This window comes from Cricetulus griseus, chromosome 2, assembly GCF_003668045.3.
Source record: "Cricetulus griseus strain 17A/GY chromosome 2, alternate assembly CriGri-PICRH-1.0, whole genome shotgun sequence".
NCBI classification, from domain to species: domain Eukaryota; kingdom Metazoa; phylum Chordata; class Mammalia; order Rodentia; family Cricetidae; genus Cricetulus; species Cricetulus griseus.
Genome location: NC_048595.1, coordinates 446,501,105 through 446,520,383, shown reverse-complemented (window position 1 = coordinate 446,520,383; position 19,279 = coordinate 446,501,105). Strand labels below are relative to the sequence as shown.

At 37.9% G+C, this 19,279-nt stretch overlaps 1 protein-coding gene across 1 annotated transcript in view; it reads left to right on the top strand.

Moving 5' to 3' along the window:
• The window catches only part of St8sia4 (ST8 alpha-N-acetyl-neuraminide alpha-2,8-sialyltransferase 4), an 80,890-nt gene extending 71,582 nt beyond the window's left edge, over positions 1–9,308 (top strand). The window contains 1 exon segment of the mRNA NM_001244250.1: positions 8,400–9,308. Within this exon segment, the coding sequence (NP_001231179.1) occupies positions 8,400–8,682 (283 nt within the window). The 3' untranslated portion in view covers positions 8,683–9,308.
• The last annotated feature ends 9,971 nt before the right edge of the window (positions 9,309–19,279 follow it).

Genomic DNA, 19,279 nt, shown 5'->3' with positions numbered 1-19,279 from the left:
CATATTTTGATTTATCAGTTGGTTATTACTAGAAATAATTATCATATAAATATCTAAGAGTACCCATTTTAAAATAAGAATAATTCATCAATCATACACATTGACTCATGATGTTATATCTTGAAAAAGGTAACAACTGAATGGCTAGGTTGAAGCATATTTAGATTATTTGTCAGAATTTCATGGAAAAGTATTTTAATCTGCTATGGAATTTAATAGACTAAGCAAAACCAAAAGAGTAGAGCCAAATGTTTATGGTCCTCACATGAAGAAACACTTGCATTGAAATGAAGTGACATCATCACAATTGTTTGGCCAAAATATAATTCTAAGAGATAATTTCTAAGCAAGAAGTTTTCTCCATAGGATTTGTATGTAGGGTTGAAGAATAGTTTCCTTCCTGACATGTTGAGAGTCAACAACTGTTGGTCACTATGTGTCAGTCTTCATGACATATTCATTCACGATTACCATCTCTTTATATCTCTATAATATTAAACTATGCTAAATATTAATAACAGGGTTCCAGACAAGTGATGCAGCTTCTTCCTGGATTGATGGAAATGGATTTCGTTGTCATAAATACGGCCTTCTGTAGCAGTCCAAATTTTGATTTGCTTTAAGAAGGTGGCTGTTGTATTGGAGGAAGAGTAATAAGCTGTCTGGTTAGTAAGAATTGACATTTCATGTGTGGAGCAGTGACAGGACTATTTATTTGGACTACAAGGGACCTATAACTTTTTCCTACTTAGAAATAATACATATGTTGTACTTAACTTTCTAAGTAAAGTTTTGCCCAGCAACATTAAAGTGTATTTGCTTTAATATTGTCATATAAAAACAAAAGGAAAGAAATAGATGGAAGAAAGGAGGAAAATTGCTTTTAGATGTCAGCATGTGTATGTGTGGATAAGCTCAGGAATGACTTCATTTATTTATTTTTTGTTTTGTTTTAGTTTTTCAAGACAAGGTTTCTCTATGTAGCCTTGACTGTCCTAGAGCTCTCTCTGTAGACCAGGCTGTCTTTGAACTCACAGAGATCTACCTGCATCTGTACCACCACCTCAAGGTAGTGATTTTAAAACCTGTACTTGGGGTGTAGATTGCAAAATTGACAAATATTATCCAGGTGATTATGCAAACAGATTTCAAGAATGTCCCTGCCTTGTTCTTTTTAGAACAGAATTAAGTTGTAGTGAAATAACAAATCAGTAATTCAGATTGCCCTGTGCAGTTTCAAGCATGTCATTAGATTAAATCAAAGGAAGGAGTTTTGATTTTCATTTGTCAGTCTTTTTAGCAAATTAAGAACAGAGCAACAAGCTGGTTGTTTCCAGAGAGGTGGTATCACAAAATTACCCCTGGGAGTGAGCTTTCCCTATACACAGCTTTGAGGTACAGATTATTGGAAAGTTACAGTCCTTACATCAGCGCCATCAATGATGCCTTAAAGGATCAGAAAGACATCCTTTAGAACCTGGAGAAGATCTTCATTAGGTGAGAGAGTGAATAGTAAAAGTAAGTGAGGGAGCCATCATGGGCTGAATGACTATCATGGTTCAGAAGAGAGGCTTAAAAAAATCCACCAAAATAAAATATGCCCTTTAAATCTATTCAAAAGGTGGTGGGAAACTCCACACAATGTGATTTAGCCTAAAGGATCACCTGTGTGACAAAAAGGATGGAGGAGCTAGGTACTGAGTAGAACTATAAATTAGGGGATGGAAAACAACAGCACAGATGGCCATTTAACTCTGCCCAGAGTGAGAGCTGAGAGAGTAATGGACAGCTTTCTTCCCTGTGCAACTCCAGTGACTACTGTCTTAAAGGGCCAGGCACCACACTGACATTTGTGATGGGAAAAGAAAGAACATTAGTTTTGAAAGATTCCTGAAGTCATTGTGGTAGCTGGTTGGTGGGAATCTTCTGCCTTTCATATTCTTAACAGGTATGCATTCCAATAGCACCTAAATGCCTGTCCTGGATTTAAATATTAAACATATTTTAATGTCTTTGAGAACATCATGCCTTGCACTCTGAGCCTCCTCACAGCCTTTTCATATCTTCCCAAATTCTGCCCTCATTTAAAAACAAACAATCCAAAACAGAAGCAAGCAAGCAAACAAACAAACACATCCCAGTTGAGTCCAGTTTGTGCTATCAGCTGCCAATAGTTTCTCATTTGGGGGTGAAAATTCTTGCCAACCTCCATCTCACCATGCCGGAATTTTAGCTGGCTGGAGACTGCACAGGTCTTAGACTTGTGGTCACAATCACTGTGTTCCTGTATGCAAGTGTTCCCCTGTGTCTGGAAATCATTGTTCCCTTGTACTCACCTACCATACGTGGCTCTTACCATCTGCCTGCCTCCTCCTCAGCAGTGAACCTTGGGATGAAGTAATAGGATATTGTGGTTCCATTTAGGAATGCACTCCCCACAGTCTCTCATTCTCTGCATAATGACTTATTGTGGGTCTTTATGTTAATTGGCATTAGTGTAAAAACTAGAATAAAAACAAGAAATAAAAGAACAACAAACAACAATAACAAAATCTCTGATGCAGTTTGAGAGGTGTACTTATCTATGGGTACAGCAATAAGTGTTACTATTCAGGCTTCAGGCATCTGTACTGGCCTGTCCTTGGGGTTCTGACAGGATACACCCCAGCTGCAGCCACCACCTGTGAGCATTCACTTTGTTCCCTTTTAAAAGGACCCTGCCTACCTCCCATCCTTTCTTTCTCTTGCTCCCTCGCTGCCTTTCTCTCTCTCTCTGTCTGTCTGTCTGTCTGTCTCTCTCTGTCTCTCTCTCTCTCTCTCTCTCTCTCTCTCTCTCTCTCTCTCTCTCTCTCTCTCTCTCCCCTTCCCTGCTACTTCTGTCCCTAGAGGCCAGCTTCTCCCCTCCCCTTTTCCCTTTTTATGACCCTTTCCCTAATAAAAAACAAAAACTTGTTTTTGAACTCTGTCACATGGCATTTTTCTCTCCTGCACCATTTTTTAAATTACAACAATAAGTCATTATGAATTAGTTTACTATTGTGTCTATAGAGCAGAATAATAATAGTAAGATCATTCTTAAGGCCTATGACTTATCAAGTCATGGGTTTTGGGCTATGAATGGATTTTTATCTTGGAAAGCAGGTATTAATCCAATTAGAAATAAGTGATTGGATACTTCTATGACATTTGTGTCATTATAGCCTTATTGGGCGTGTCCTTCCAGGGTTGTTGTTATTGTAACTCACAGGGTTCACAGCTTAGTAAAGTTGGTAAGTACTATTCTCCTCTGTTAGTGATCAGAGTACATTACAGCACTATGAAATCTAGCCAGCAGGAATGAGTTTCCAGGTAAAAACAGCTTTATATCTTCATGTTTCAACATTGGTCTTCAGAAATGGTGTTTTACTATAAACTCATGGAGGGTCATTGGGAACAATAGCAATAACCTGTGATGTTGAGGGTCAATGGACCCATTAGCCAGCCAGCAATTCTAAAATGTAACTCTCTCTCTCTCTCTCTCTCTCTCTCTCTCTCTCTCTCTCTCTCACACACACACACACACACACACACACACACAGACACACATACACACACAGACAGACACACACACACACACACACACACACACACACACACAGAGTCCCTTTTTATGTTTTTCTGTATGTATTAAGGAAGCTTTAGTAACATTAGATTTTCATATTACTTAAAATAACTCTTTAGTGTTAGTTTATCCATCCCTTATTTCCTCCTCTACATTGTCCTCCCATTTCACACATACGTTAACCCTTCCTGCTCCATTAGCTCTCTCTGGACACCATTATTTGAGTGGAGAGGTAGCCTACAGAATGGGAGAAATCATTATCATTTATATTTCTGACAGAGGGTTAGCATCTAGACAATAAAGAACTAAACATCAAGAAAAGAATCCAGTTACAGATGGGGCTTGGAACTAAACAGAGAGTTTTAAAAGATGAAATACAAATGTCTAAGAAAAAAAATGTGAATGTCCAAAATCCTTAGTCAAACTAAAACTTCTTTGAAAATTCACCTTACCCTAATGACTAAGATTAAAAAAAAAAAAAAAAAGCTATGGAGCAAAATTCCAAATGAGGACAGAAGTTGGCATGGACGTGGAGAAAGAGGAACAGTCATTCAATGCTAGTGAAAACTGCCATAGCAACTATAAACATCAGTATGAAGGTTGCTCAAAAAAAGCTACAAATAGAACTACCACATGGTCTAGTTACATCACTTTGGGCATATAGCCAAAGAATCATCTATCCTACTTTATAAACACCTGCTCAACCATGTTCATTTTTGTTCTATTTATAATAAACAGGAAATGGAAACAACTACGCTTTCATCAAGCCATGAATGGCCAATGAACATGTGGTATATTTAGACAATGGGATGTTATTGACCTGTTAGGAAAAATAAAATTATAAAAAAAAATCACAAATGAATGGATGGATCTATAAATAATCATCCTATAACATAATCTAGACCTAGAAAGACAAATATCATGCTTTCTCTGATATGTGGATTTGAGCTTTGAATCTTTAGATTTGTGTGTTTTATTTAGAATACCCACACACACCAGGCTTTTAAGGGGTAAGGGACTTTCAAGGAAGGGAACAGCTTGATTTGGTTTAAATTCTTTGTAAACCTGTTTTACATTATCACATCATTTACTATGTTCTTTCTCAATGATATTTAAAAATAAGTAAGTAGCTTTCTTCTTGCATCGTTTATACAAACATGACTGGACAATGGGTATTTAAGTTTTCTTTACAAACCAAAGTAATATAAGCCAAGCCTCACTAATGAGGTTGCTTCTCTGTTAGCAATGCTAATGTTAATTACTCTATATTGTTAACTTCATAAATCGATTAATTTGGATTACAAGTTTCCAAGACTCTATATTTCTAAATGGAACACATTTTTAGGGCTCTTTGCTACAATGTCAATTACTTTTTGGAAGTATCCTGTTAAGAAACTCTTGAGCAAAACATTCTTACCCTCTGACCCTATTTTGAACCATTTAGGTAAATAATTTTCTTTCAGCTTTTCTTGCTGGCATTGCACTTAACAACGTGACTTACAAATGTTGCTTTACCATATGTTTTTATGTCCAATTATAGTTAGAAGAATTTTTAGAGATTTCTTATGAATAATAAAAATATAGCATATTTATTGATAAAAAGTACATGAACTGTCAAAATAGCAAAATGCTACATTATTTCTTGCTGATAATATGGTTCTCACTTTAGAAATAATTCTATATAACTTTTATTGCTGCCAAACATTTGCAGTCAGTACCACTGATGGGAATATTCACGGCTCAGACTGACTTTGTATAGACTTTGCTAAGCTTAGCCTCAACAGTTGTAAATAACACAAGTGTCTTTTTAAAATTATCAGTTTTATCACCTGACCACTGTGACTATACACAAACCATATAAACTTTCCTGGGATCATCATATCACTTTACAGACATCAGCTCTACAAGAATACACAGAGCCTTGTGATCTTTGGACATCTTAAAGGTGCCATATTAGAGTTTAACAGTAGAATCACCCTGGTTCCTGGATAAATTTAACAGCACACAGGCTATGAGTCTACTTGGTTATCTACCTTTTGATCAAAAGAGGGTCCAGATAAGTCTACTTTTAAATAAATACTTATAAATCATGTATTTTGAAAACAGGGATGCTCAATTTTAACAATATAAGCTTTGCAACATATTTTACGCATCGCAAAATCTATAGGGTTGGTATTTATCAATTGCAAAAAAAGAAAAAACTGGAAAATATACATGTGTCTGGGTTGTCTGTTGCACTAGAATATTCTCCTGCTACATGTAAGATGCTGAATTAAATGCCATCACCAGAGAAAGAGCAGAAAGTTCAAGACTAATTATATCAGTTTTCCAGTCACCATGACAAAGATCCCTAACAAATTAGAGAATGGGAGGTGCATTTGGTTACAGTTTCTGAGGTTCATCATATCTGAGAGGGCAAATCAGTTCATGGCATGAGTTTCTAGGAAGCAGAGGAAAGAGAAAGCTTGTGCTCTGCTTTCCTCATTCATTTTCTGCCTTTCCCCATTTACTCTGTATGGATTGCTAGCCCATGGCGTAGTGCCACTCACCCCAGGTGTGGGTCCTCCATATTTAGGAAATCCCTCTACATATGATCACAAACAGGCCAGAAAGGACTGCAGCAGTGTCCTTGGGGATTTGAAATGCAGGTAGTTGGGATGAATGGTTGACTGTCATACCTATCATCCTTGAGATAAACAGGAAAAAGTAGGAAAGTCTAGAGACGACGTTTTCCCTATTTTACATGTTTTGGGTCAATTTTGAAGACAATTATGTTTATAAGCCGTTGGAGTAAAATAGCACTTAATTTCTTTTGATTGTTTTCATAGTCAATACTCAAATTACATTTGAACTCCTTTGAGTTGCATATTTTCACCTTAGAAGTACATTTAACCTATTAAAAAAGAAACTGACGGTCTCACAGATGTCTTCATTAAAAACCAAGGGGTCACAAAATCATCTGAAAGGAGACCCTGAGAGATGGCTCAGTGCTGAAGAGCATGGGCCACTCTCTTCAAGATGACCTGTGTTCAGTTTTCAGCACGGAGCTGGCAGCATACAGCTGATAGCCCTTGGGGGTCTGATGCCCTTTGCTGGCCTCCATTGTCACCAAGCGTTAGTGTAATACACATAGTACACAGATGTACATAAAGGCAAAGCAAGCAAGCAAACAAAAAATAAACGTATAGTCAATAGTTTTCAAAATCAAACAAAAACTTTTAAAAGGAGACAGAAAATAACATATGAAAGCCAAAGGTAATATTGTAAAGATGCAATGGGCAGTATCTCAAATTACATCTTCATATTTAGAAAGCAGGGCTATTTCTAGAGGTTTGGGACAATATGAAAACAATGATTTAAACCATGCATACTCTAAGTATTCTGTTTTTAAACAAGACCAGCCTAAAGCATCAGGGAACTCACACTCTTCCTCTTCTATTTATTTTCACGTGACAGCATTTCTTTAAGGAAATGAGTGTGCCCAGAAGCACTGGAAACTCCCTTCCCTCTAAAGGTGATGACTAACTGTGGACTTGCCTGCTTTTCAGGCCAGCAAAAATTGACAACAATGGATCTGAACATTCTGAAGCATTTGTTTGTTGTTGTTGCAAGTTAATACTACGAAATATTTTCACCTTAGAAGTACATTTAACCTATTAAAAAAGAAACTGACGGTCTCACAGATGTCTTCATTAAAAACCAAGGGGTCACAAAAAAATAAATAAATAAAATGGCACAAATATGTGGAAAGGACCTGCAAGGAGGACCGACAGGTGACAGAGGTGGGGAGGGAAGTAAAAAGGCTGGATCAGAGGAAACAGAAGGTGCATGAAATTTCAGGGAACATATTCTATCAATAAAAAATTGTTGATGTCAAGTTATTTCATCAATTCATTATAAAATTAGTTTTATTTGTTTTGTTATGGTTCTTGTGTTGGTTGAGATAATGAAATGTCCATCATTAAAATACGGTTTTATGTCTGGAGCTGAAAAAGTTGTCATAATTCTTCTGGTGTATTTTGAGGCTATTTGTGTGTATGCGTGAGGCTGGAGGTCAGTTTTGTGTGCTGCTACTAAGAATGTTCCTCTCTCTCTCTCTCTCTCTCTCTCTCTCTTCTCTCTCTCTCTCTCTCTCTCTCTCTCTCTCGTGTGTGTGTGTTGTGTGTGTGTGTGTGTGGTGTGTGTGTGTGTATTTCGCACACATGCATGGGTGCCTGTCTGTCTGTCTGTCTGTCTGTCTGTCTGTCTGTCTGTCTGTCTGTCTGTCTTTATCTCTATCTCCATCTTTCCTTTCCTTCTTCTTCTCTTGAGAAGTTTCTCTCTGGACTTGGAGGCCCGTGGCTCACCAATGAGGATAGGCAAGAGACCATGAGACCCTAGGTCCACCTGTCTCTGCACACCATGCCAGGCCTTTCATCTGACTACTGACAATCAAAGCTGGGTCCTGAATGCTGTGCATGTTCAGTGATATTCACACCTTTCTGGGAAGTTTCTACTCTGAATATTGCATAAATATTTATCCCTAAATGATCTGGAACTGGTTATTATAGAGCAGAATTAACCTATGCTTTTAATCCCCTGGCTGTTTCTATGGACTCAAGAATCTGTAAGATCATAAACATCAAAGAAAACTTGGAAGTATAAACTTTTCTAAGTACATAAATTCGATTTGCAGCAATCACTGAAATGATTATTTATAATTGTGCATTGTGTTTGCTACATGATGTGATTTCTGTAGAATATACTATTCATGGCTATAGATTTTCTTCTGCCTTATTTTTGCTTTTGTTTCTCCTAGTTACTGGCTGACCAACAAAGTGCCCATCAAAAGACCCAGCACAGGCCTCCTCATGTACACACTGGCCACCAGATTTTGTGATGAAATTCACCTGTATGGGTTCTGGCCCTTCCCTAAGGATTTGAATGGAAAAGCTGTGAAATATCATTACTACGATGACTTGAAATATAGATACTTTTCCAACGCAAGCCCTCACAGAATGCCATTAGAATTCAAAACCCTGAATGTGCTACACAACAGAGGAGCACTAAAACTGACCACAGGGAAGTGCATGAAGCAATAAAGCACATATTGAAGGATCAAAACTGGATAGAAACTTTTTCTAAAGATGCTTCTGGAGATTTAGAAACAGGATCCAAAACAAGGCTGGGGTTCAGCATCCACACTGACTGAATAGCTGAAATGGAAGTCCATGGGAATCCACCACCAGCTGATGAAATACCTGCCAAGTGCTCTAACTATAAAATATTCTGACTTCAAGGGTCCTAGTAAGTGCCACTTCCACGAAGAATACAGTTTGAATGTATTATCAGTAGTGTTTACAAGATCCAACAGTGCACTCATCATTAATTAGCAAAGCAAATATGTTCGTCACTGTGGGGCAGCCGCTGTAATGCCAAGCACACTGGAAGAGGAACTCAGGAGCATCACGACTCGGAGCTTGGGAAATTAACATCCTTATCCGCAGAAATGAAGAAGAAAAAGAATTCAAACAGTGAAATCCATGAGATGAAGTAACTTGAAGGAATGTCTTCAGTCAGGACACTGAGAGTGATCATGTGTGTGTTTTGCTTGTGTTTTTGTTTGTCTTCTGAAACTTGTTTTCTTTTGGGTATGGGGTGAATAGAAATTCATCTGAGGTACAGAAATGGGAAATACATGACAGAGAAAAATAAACATCAAACAGTCCTTTCTAAAATTCTTTTTCTTAAACAGCAACTACACCAGATTTTTTCTTATTTGTTTTGTTTCACACAACGCTAAATCTCTGGATTTTGTATCAACAGTGTAGCAGGTACCAGCCAAACCAGCCACTCAGTAAGAGTGAGCCATTGTGAAGGAGCTATAATTGAGAAATGGTAAAATTGCTCTTGGTACCAAAGATTTTATCATGTTCCCACACAGTAAACCACTCCTCTTTCATTAAAAATATATTAATAACATGAATACATCAACAGGCTATTACTAAAAACTTGGTTCTAAGTGTTTTAAAATTTTCAAACTCAAACATTATTTTTAATTTATACCTTTGATACTTGATAATAGTTCTGTAGGAAAGGGTTGCCCTGTAGAACAGATGTTGGGTTGATGTGGCTGAGATGTGACTCCTAGTTCTATGACGTTACCCTGAATATTCAGACGCAAAGATCGACATGCACCACTTAGTGTCATTTTCAAAATTTCTGTCTGCAAAGTAGCATGATAAATTGAGACTTGTTTTCCAAACCGATGACTAATTCAGAGCAGTTTAACAATAATATGATAGCATTGTGTATCTAAAGTGAATCCAACCGACAAGGGTTTTTCTGCAGTTAATACAGTTCCACTATTACTACATTTTAAAGAAACATGAAGTTATTCATGGAGTGGCACCGTGATTAGTGACTGAACTGGCTGGTGGGCTGGTTTTCTGTTTCTTTTGAAAGCAGAAGTTCTGTAGTCTCACTTCTGCTTCATATGACTTCCCATTTCTTGGGGAAGGCAATCTGAAGAAAGCAGAAATGGCAGAACTGTGAAGATTTTTTCTTAGGACAATCTGAAAATGAGTGAAGATTGAGGGAAGGTGTCCATATATATTATATATAATATATGTATTCGTATTATGGGAAGGAATAGTCACAGCACTGCAGTTGCCAGTGCTTTTAGTAATAGTGGGAATTGTTTTTTAAAGTTGGCAGAACCTCAGGATTAAAAAGAGCATTTTCTGAGAGCCTGCGAATCTATTAGAAAACAAAACTGAGTGTATGGGGGAGTTTCATAATGAACATGAGTGATATCCATATACTTTTGTCCTTAAAATCCTTATCTATTTGAAAACTTGGAAGTATTTGATACATGCTATATGAATGTGAAATTGAAAGTCTAATTTATTTGGCAAATGAAAAGTGAGTATTGGATAAAGTTGATTTTGAACTCTGCACATCAGTGTTCCCAGCAGCACCTATCACGCGTTCCATGGAAATCTAGAAGTCACGAGGAAATTTTAACATATGAATACTAACTTGGCACTTATTCAAAGTGTGTATTTGAAAGCAGCAGCATACCATTTTGGCTGCACTTTGAAGAAGAAAAGAGGATGTGTTTAGAGAAGCAAGCACACCCCAGCCCCCCACCATTCCATGCGTTGATGCTTAGCTCTTAGATGCATTGGGTAGTGCCTTTTTAACGTCTTCAACCCATTCTTCAGCCCTGTTTTGTGTTCTCTAAACGCTTGCCCAGTTAGGAAAATGCTCAGCATCAAAAGGGCTTCAGATTTGAAAGAAAACTACTTTTGTTCATCTCAGGGAACTTTCAATACACAAGAATGAAATCAGTTAAAGGTATTTAGCGCTCAGAGAAGAAGTACTGTGTGAGCCCATTCCACTCTCTTAACACTTCAGTCCCCATCCCGGCCTTCTTACAGGGAAAAGGCCAGGCGAGCCATGATGGCTAACAGTTCAGTGAGGGGTAGAGGTAGAATTTAACACACACAATGGCATAAGGGATCAGAACAAAAATCAAATTATAAGTATATACTTGAAGTATCTGTGTTTTCCTTAATATCATATGCCCACAGCTTTATGGTTTTATTTCCTTTTTCATGATTTAACCATGCACCTGGGAATGCCCAGGCAGCTGACTGTGATGTATCCCAGTCACGGAGGTAACATGGTTGCCACTGTGCTATTGACACGAGTAGACCATGGGAATGCTCTCATTATTATTACTCAGCATGATCTATACTTACCAATCAGTTGCTGAAAGAAAATGGGAACCAGTAACAGATTTTTCAGGGCAAATCTTGTGATTCAGCCCACAGGAATAATGAAACTACTGTGGAAGATTTTTTCACTGGGAGACGGTGCTGGGCATTCAAATGTCTTCATGTGTTGTATATCATACGAACTGTATATCTACTGTTAAAGGAAATATCTACATATATGCTTACAGAAATGCTTTATTTAACAAATGCTAAGGGTAGTGTACAGACCAACAAGTTCCTCAGCTACTCCTCAGGAAGGGGCGAGCAAAGCGATTTATTTCTAGTTGTGCCAGTGAGTCATAAAGCATACTATGTGATATCTTTGGTTCACAGAGTTGTTTTCATGTGTTTATTGTAAGGACTATCTATAGCTGTGCAAGGGGGATGGGAAAAGTTGTGTATAGTTAGCCGTTCTCTCTACAAGTTTGGAAGTTTCCCCATTAAATGTTATCAGTATACCAAGGTTTTAATAAAAACAGGTAAAGGTGATTGTTTGTATTTGATAAACAAACTCCAAATACAACCCATCTAGAAATAGATATTTTATTATATATGTGCTATAAATATATCTCTATAGTACAAATAGACATGTGTGATGCATATATACCATGCTATATATGTATATCTGTGTATACACACGGAGTCTGTAATATGTGCACAAACAGATGTGTGTTATGCTGACGTCTTCAGGGTCTGCACTGTGAACTTCCCTGGAGATCATGACCACTTTAAAAACAGAAGTTCTTTTGAGACTTCATTTACTACTCTGCTTTAAGAAAGACCTACTTTATAGCTGAATTACATGTTCTTTCCTAGCGTAATAGTAAGAGATTAGTATGTTCAAATCTTTCCAGACAAAAGTAAAGAAAATATATATATATCTTCAAGTTGGCAATGTATTTAAATTGCGATTTTCTGATTGTGGGTCTAGGCTGTGTGTTTCTCCTTTATGTAGCACCTTTTAAGAAATACTGTTTCTTTGTGTAGGTAAAAGCACAAGTGTTCTAAATGTATATAGCAGGAAGAAAAAAGGAGTTTACAGATAGCTCTGCTGCATATGATAATTGCTACTGAGTCTTTCTTATACCATCAGTGGAATGGGAAGATGAAGCTTATGCCGTAGGTTCATTCTGGTCAACACTGTTCCCTGTCATGTGTGTATAGTGATTAGCTATTCTTGCTTTATCATTTGTACAATTGTAAAATAAATTAAATTACTTTTTTCCAATATTTCTCATGCCTTCAATTTCCCTTCACATGACAATATGAGGTGACTGCGTTTAGGAAGCCTTCACTGTTGCTTGGGTCTCCTCCATTTCAGCGTCACTGATTGGCAATTGGTTTAAACACGTATTTGAAATGTATCCATGGATACATGAATAATTGAAATGTCAGCATTAACATCAGGGCATCCTTAACAGTATTTTGTGTGTGGTTTTGAGTCTGGAATATTTCACTACATGGGTTACTGCGGTTTGTTTCTAGTTTATGCTCCCACTAACTCATATAGCTGAGTCATTTAATCTCCTTGGCTAAAGTGCTGCAGACTTTTTGCACACAATAGTTCCTAGGGCATATAACTTGTGATTTCATCTGCAAATTGCTGCCATTGGCTTTTTGCCTTCTCGAGGACAATTTGGAAGGACTACTTACTTAAATCATTTTCCACTCCTTACAATAACTTACAAATCTATGTTTTCAGACATAGCCTCTCTTTCCTTTAAAAAGTAATTTTTATGTGTTTCCTTTCAACATTCAACAATTTTGAATCATTGTTGGACTCCTTCAAGGAATCTTTAGAGATGGCTGATAAGCTTGGATGTCATTTTTATTTGTTCTTTAAGCCTGTGTACTTACATTTATTTTTCAGTATACCCATAAATAATACTCATGCTATGTGTTCATGAGGTATGGACAGATCACATCATGCTGAAAAAAAATACTACTTTGACAGTCAAATATTAGTGTGTGTTTTAAAATAGATTTGGGTGTCTGAAATCATGGCTAGATTTTCTATCATCGTTCTATTTAGTATACTGTTAGACACACTTGGCAAAGGACTAAATGGCATGCCCTTGCATGGTTCTAGTATATGCTCAGGGGTAAATAAAGCATTACAATATGATACAGACTCTGAGGCACAGAGAAGCTAAAGCAAAAACTAAACTAATTTACAACAGTTCACATTTATAGTGAAAAGCCAGACTGAATCAATCCTTGCAGTATCTCAGGATTTATTAGGTTAATTCATCTTTTACCTGTGTTGTATTAACAGTACTTCAATTGTTCATTCTTTAGACCAAATACTGATCCAACTAGTTTGTACATATTAACTGAGTGAGTTTGAATGAAAAGCGTAAGACATAGGTACTGTGACTATTCAAATTTGACACAAGTACTTAAATGATTATGAGACATCGTCTAGGACATGACTCACAAGGAAGAGAGCCAGGATTTGAACCCTGTGACTCCAGGACCCACACTGTCTCCTAAATCTTGGTCCTCTCCTCTCAGTGATTCTTCATCACTAACAGTGAAGTCCTTTGGAAATGTTGTTAGAAAACATCTTTCCACAATAGATGGTGATCCATACAGAGACCCACAACTGGTCAGTATGCTTCAAAAAGAGGTTACATAATGTTCAGGCATAAATGGGACACAAGTATCACAGTCCTTCATCTGAAACATAGGGACCATTGCTTTTGAGGAAGCAGAAGGCTTCTTAGAGCCCCATGCAGTGTTTGACTACCAAAAAGCAGTTCCTTCTGACACTGTAAGGCAGCTGTTCATATTAACTCTTAGTAGGTGTGACAACAAACAAAAGATCTGTGAAAGTTCAAGCTAGACAAAATTTCAGTATTCAGAATCAATGTCACCCCAATGTTCAACTCCTAGGCAAGCAACTATTGGCTCGTAGCTACTGGGTAAGGGGGAGTATAGAAGGAAGTTTCTGTCCTGCCCAGTACAGAGGCTGTTTAGTCCCAAATAAACAAACAGCAGCTTGGGTTAATTTTAAATGCTTGGCCTATTGCTTAGGCTTATTACTACCTAGCTCTTACAACTTAAATTAACCCATAATTCTTACCTATGTTTAGCCACATGGCTTGGTACCCTTTCTCAGTGAGGCATTCTCATCTTGCTTTCTCTGTGTCTGGCTGGGGATTCACACTCTGCCTTCCTCTTCCCAGAATTCTCATAGTCTGATAGCCCTGCCTATACTCTCTGCCTGGCTACTGGCCAATCAGCATTTTATTAAACAAATACAAGTGACAAATCTTTCAGTGTAGAAGAGCATTATCCCACATTAGGGGAGTTGGTTTCTCTATAAGTCCAGTTCCTAATAAACTGAGCGTGCTCCAGTGGAAAGCCATATCTAGACTTTATCAGCAGCATGAATTGGACTTGATGGGTGAAAATAAAATCACAGTAAGTTTTAGGGATGGGGAAGCAGAGGGTTGACACGAAGTGTCAAGATCAGCATAAGCTTGGTTTTTCCATGTTTTCTGACTCAAATATTTGATGTTTGAACAATGTGGTCTTACTGTTCAGTTCTGAAAACTTGACCAGAAGTCTATAATCTATGATGTTTGGAATCTATGAAACCTCACTGGACAACAACTGCAAAAGGTTACCCATTTATGGCACTGAGCCTTTTATGTGCCCTGAGGTTTTTAATCTGTTAGCCTATATTATTTGGTGAGGGCATATTCACCATTAATGAAGGGAAACTCCATTTAAACTAGCACTGCCCCCACATGAATATATTTGGAAACTCTACAGTAGTAGATTAACCCATGACTTTTTTCAAAGACCGTCAGCATTATTTGTCTCTCCCCATATTCCTATTCTAAACCAGCCTTCCTTCCTTGAACCCAATTCAACCCTCCCTATTTAATCCCTCCCTTTGTTCTATTTATGCTAGTGCATTCTATCTTCATTCCTTGAGAACTCTTTGCTTCTACAATTCCTTACTAATTCCCTGATATCTATTGGTATTCTGATTGAAAGGCACATATTTGTAGATTCAAAATTAACATCAGGAAATGAGAAATAAATATGCATCCTATTGGGTCTGGGTGACTTGTCTCACAATTATTTTCTCCAATTCCATTTCTTTGATTCTAGATTTCATAATTTTATTTTTCTTAACACTTTAATAATATTGAATTGGGCAAATGCCAAGTTTGAATTTCCATTCAAGACATCAAGGCTATTTTCACTTTTAGAAATCCAAGATAATAGTTAAATGTTCAATCTCTGAAATTCCAACAGCAAAATTAAATGAAAGTATTGAATACTGGTGTAAGCACAGACAATATTTATTTGCTTCCAGACTACAGATTACTGATATTATCACCAATACCAAATTTCTAAAGTAGACACAAAAACTGTACAAATCCATGATGTGTCTCTCCAAATTCCATTTTACAAATGGCAACACTATAGTTTTCCTAGAAAATTCAGAAAACTCAACAACACAGTAAAGGAACTGATATCTCAAAATGCAGGGAGCTTTTTTTTTTTTTTAGTTTTAGAAGTCAGATAATATTCAAAAAATTATATTAGATTTCAAATTATTTTTCTAGCATCACCCTTGAAATTTTAATATAAGAAAAAGCATACAAGAAGAGGAATTAAATAAATTCCACTTGTAAAAACTGAGAAATAAGTAGACTAATAAAAGTAAGTATGCATATGTGTTCGTTTGTATACAGATACTTGTGCACGCACGTGTGTGTAAATAAATGTGGGGTCTAAAGGAGAGCTCCAGGTGTCACTTCTCATCTTCTATGCACCCCTTTTTTGAGCTAGAGTATCTGGATGAGTTGGGATCACCAATTAAGCTAGGCTGTATGACAACAGAGTCCCAGAGATTTGGCTGTTTATGTCTCCCCAGTGTTGAGATTGCACAAGCAGATCTGTCATGATGACTTCTGTACAGGTATTCTGCATATCAAACCTGCAACATCAAACTTGCTCAGCAAATACTTTATGCTCTAAGCTATCTCTGTCACCACAAGTAAATGTAGTTTTACTTAGTGTTTTATTTTCTCAAAGACCAAACATTTTCTTAATAATGTTTCCAGTTACTATCCAAATTACTTTTGTAAAAGTAATTATTCTCATTCAACAAACAAACAAACAAAAACAAAAACAAAATGCAACAAAAATTAATCTTGCACTCTGCAGGCTACTGAAAGAGATATGTGGGCACCAGCCCAGACAGGAAGCCTTTGACCTAGAATCTGTCCTGCCTGAAAAATATGCTAGGACAATGGTGGCACAGAATTTGTGGGAGCAGCCTATCAATATCTGATTTAATTTGAGACCCATTGCATGAGAGGGAATTCAAGATCAATGATGCTTGTGTAGCCAAGAACCAGAGTCTAGACAGCCCAGAGATCTAAGGTAAACCAAGCACTACTGGTTTTTAAAAAATCAATAAAATGACTCCTAGTAATATTTGTCTATACTCACAGATCAGTGCCTTATCCAGTCATCATCAGAGAAGCTTCCTTTGGCAGCAGATAGGAACAGATGCAGAGACCACAGCCAGCCATTTGCAGAAAGATAGTCTAAATGAGAGGTCTCGATCAAATTCCTTCCCCCCAGAGCTCAGGGAATTCCAGGGAAGAGGAGGCAGAAAGATTGGAAGAGCCAGAGAGGATAGAGCATACCAGGGGAACAAGGACCTCTGAATCAACTAAGCAAGGTGCATATGAGCTCTCAGAGGCTGAAGCAGCAACCATGGGTCCTACATGGGTCTACACCAGCTCTTCTGAGTCTATAGTTTAGCGTTTAGCTTAGCATTATAATGGGACTCCCAACTATGAGAATAAGTGAATCTCTGACTCTTGTGCCTTCTCTTGGGACTCTTTTCCTCCCATTGGAATGTCATCTCCAAAGTTCATGTGATAGTTTTTGCTTAACTTTATTTTGTTTCATCATGTTTAGTTGTTATGTCTTAGAAGCTTGCTGTTTTCTAATGGGAGACAAGCAGGGAATGGATCTGGAGGGGAGGAGAGGTAATGAGGGACTGGGAGGGGTAGAGGGACAGAAAACTATAATTGGGATACATTGTATGAGAAAAGAAACCATTTTCAATGAAATAATAACTAACCATGGCTTAACTCGATTTATGAGGAGTTCCACTTTTGAAAATGCTGCTCAACTATTGCACATGCTAGCTTTTGTATACAAATCATACAGCTTAAGGCATCAGTACTGCAGGAAGAATTAGGTTTATGTGAGGTGCTAATTTGCATTTTCTACAACTTACTATTTTGGAGTACTCTCACACTCTCTGTCCAGCACTGCTTCCTCAGCCCCAGGCTCCCAACACCACACAGATGGGTTGAATCTAAGCACATCTGCCAGTGTTGCCAAGATGTAAACACACTCAGCTGGGAGCAGATGTTTTCCAGGAACGATCACTACCACCAGAGCAGCTCAGTTCTGACTTCTATGTTAGTTAGTCTTTATGCTTGGCGATAGGCCATTCTGCTCAAAAAGATCCTTGACTCTTAGTCCTAGAAGAGTAACAGGGTTGTTGGAGGCTCATTCACCTGATATTTGTCAGACACATGCATATAGAAACATGTATAAAGGTTGTCCCTTTAGGCCAAGGCCTTTCATTGCTGTGCTGTTTTAATAAATCTTCATTTTAATGTTAAGATCTTATTTATGAATATCTTTAAAAATGAAGTATAAATCCTAGTTGAAAGAAAAAAATTCTATTTTCCTACCTTAATGATATAATTCAAGCTAGTTTTTTTTCTGTATTAATAATTCTAAATTTTGCTTTTTCTAGAGTATCAGAAAGCTAGATATTTTTCTGGGTATGAATTTATTCTACAGACTTTGTTTACAAGTCTGTAGAAGTCTGTATACTTCTAAGAATTTATCAACTAGTTTTCTTTTTCTTTCGTTTCCCCCCCCCCCCGACACAGGGTTTTTCTGTGTAACTTTGGAGCCTATCCTGGAGCCTATCCTGGCACTCGCTCTAGAGACCAGGCTGGTCTCGAAGTCACACAGATGTGCCTGTCTCTGTCTTCCGAGTGCTGGGATTAAAGGCGTGACCCCCTATTCCATCTCCTTTCTGCTCCCCAGGAAGGGTGAGTCCTTCTATGGGGGAGAGAAATCATCAAAGTCTGTCACATGATTTGGGGGAGAGAATAAGCCCTCTTTCATGTATCTGGGCTTCAATAGTATCCCTCCACATGGAATGGGCTCCCAAAGTCCATTTGTGCTCTAGGGATAAAGACTGGCTCCTCTGTTAGAGGTCCCATAGACTGTCTTGGCCTCCTAGCTGGCACCCACATTCAGAGGGCTTGGCTCGGTCCAGTGCTGACTCCCCAGCTTTATGACTAGGGTCTTTGTGCTGTCGGTAGGTCAGGTCAACTGATTTTGTGGGTTTCTCCAGCAAAGTCTTGGCTCCTTTGCTCATCCCTCCTCCCTCTCTACTACTGGATACCAGGAGTATGTTCAGTGTTTAGCTGTGGGTACCTGCTTCTACTTTGATCAGCTACTGGATGAAGGCTCTAGGATGTCAACCAAGTTAATTACCAATCTCATTATAAGGAAAGGGCATCAACGGCAGCTTCTCCACTACTGCCTAGATTCTTATTTGGGGATCATTCCCCTGGATCCCTGAACATTTTCCTAGTGCCAGACCTCTCTCTAACCGTATACTGGCTCCCTTTATCAAGGTATCTCCTTTCTTGCTCTCCTCTATTCCTCTCCTGTCTCAGTCTTCCTGATCTCTCTTGTTCTCCTGCCCTCTCCTCTTCTAAAAAGGCAAAACTTTCTAAAAAGAGGAGATTGCTTCATCAATTTAGGTCCTGGAAGGGAAAAATATTATCTGATACATAAGGAAATCTCTTCCCAAATATTGAGTTTCTGTATTTTCTGAAGTACT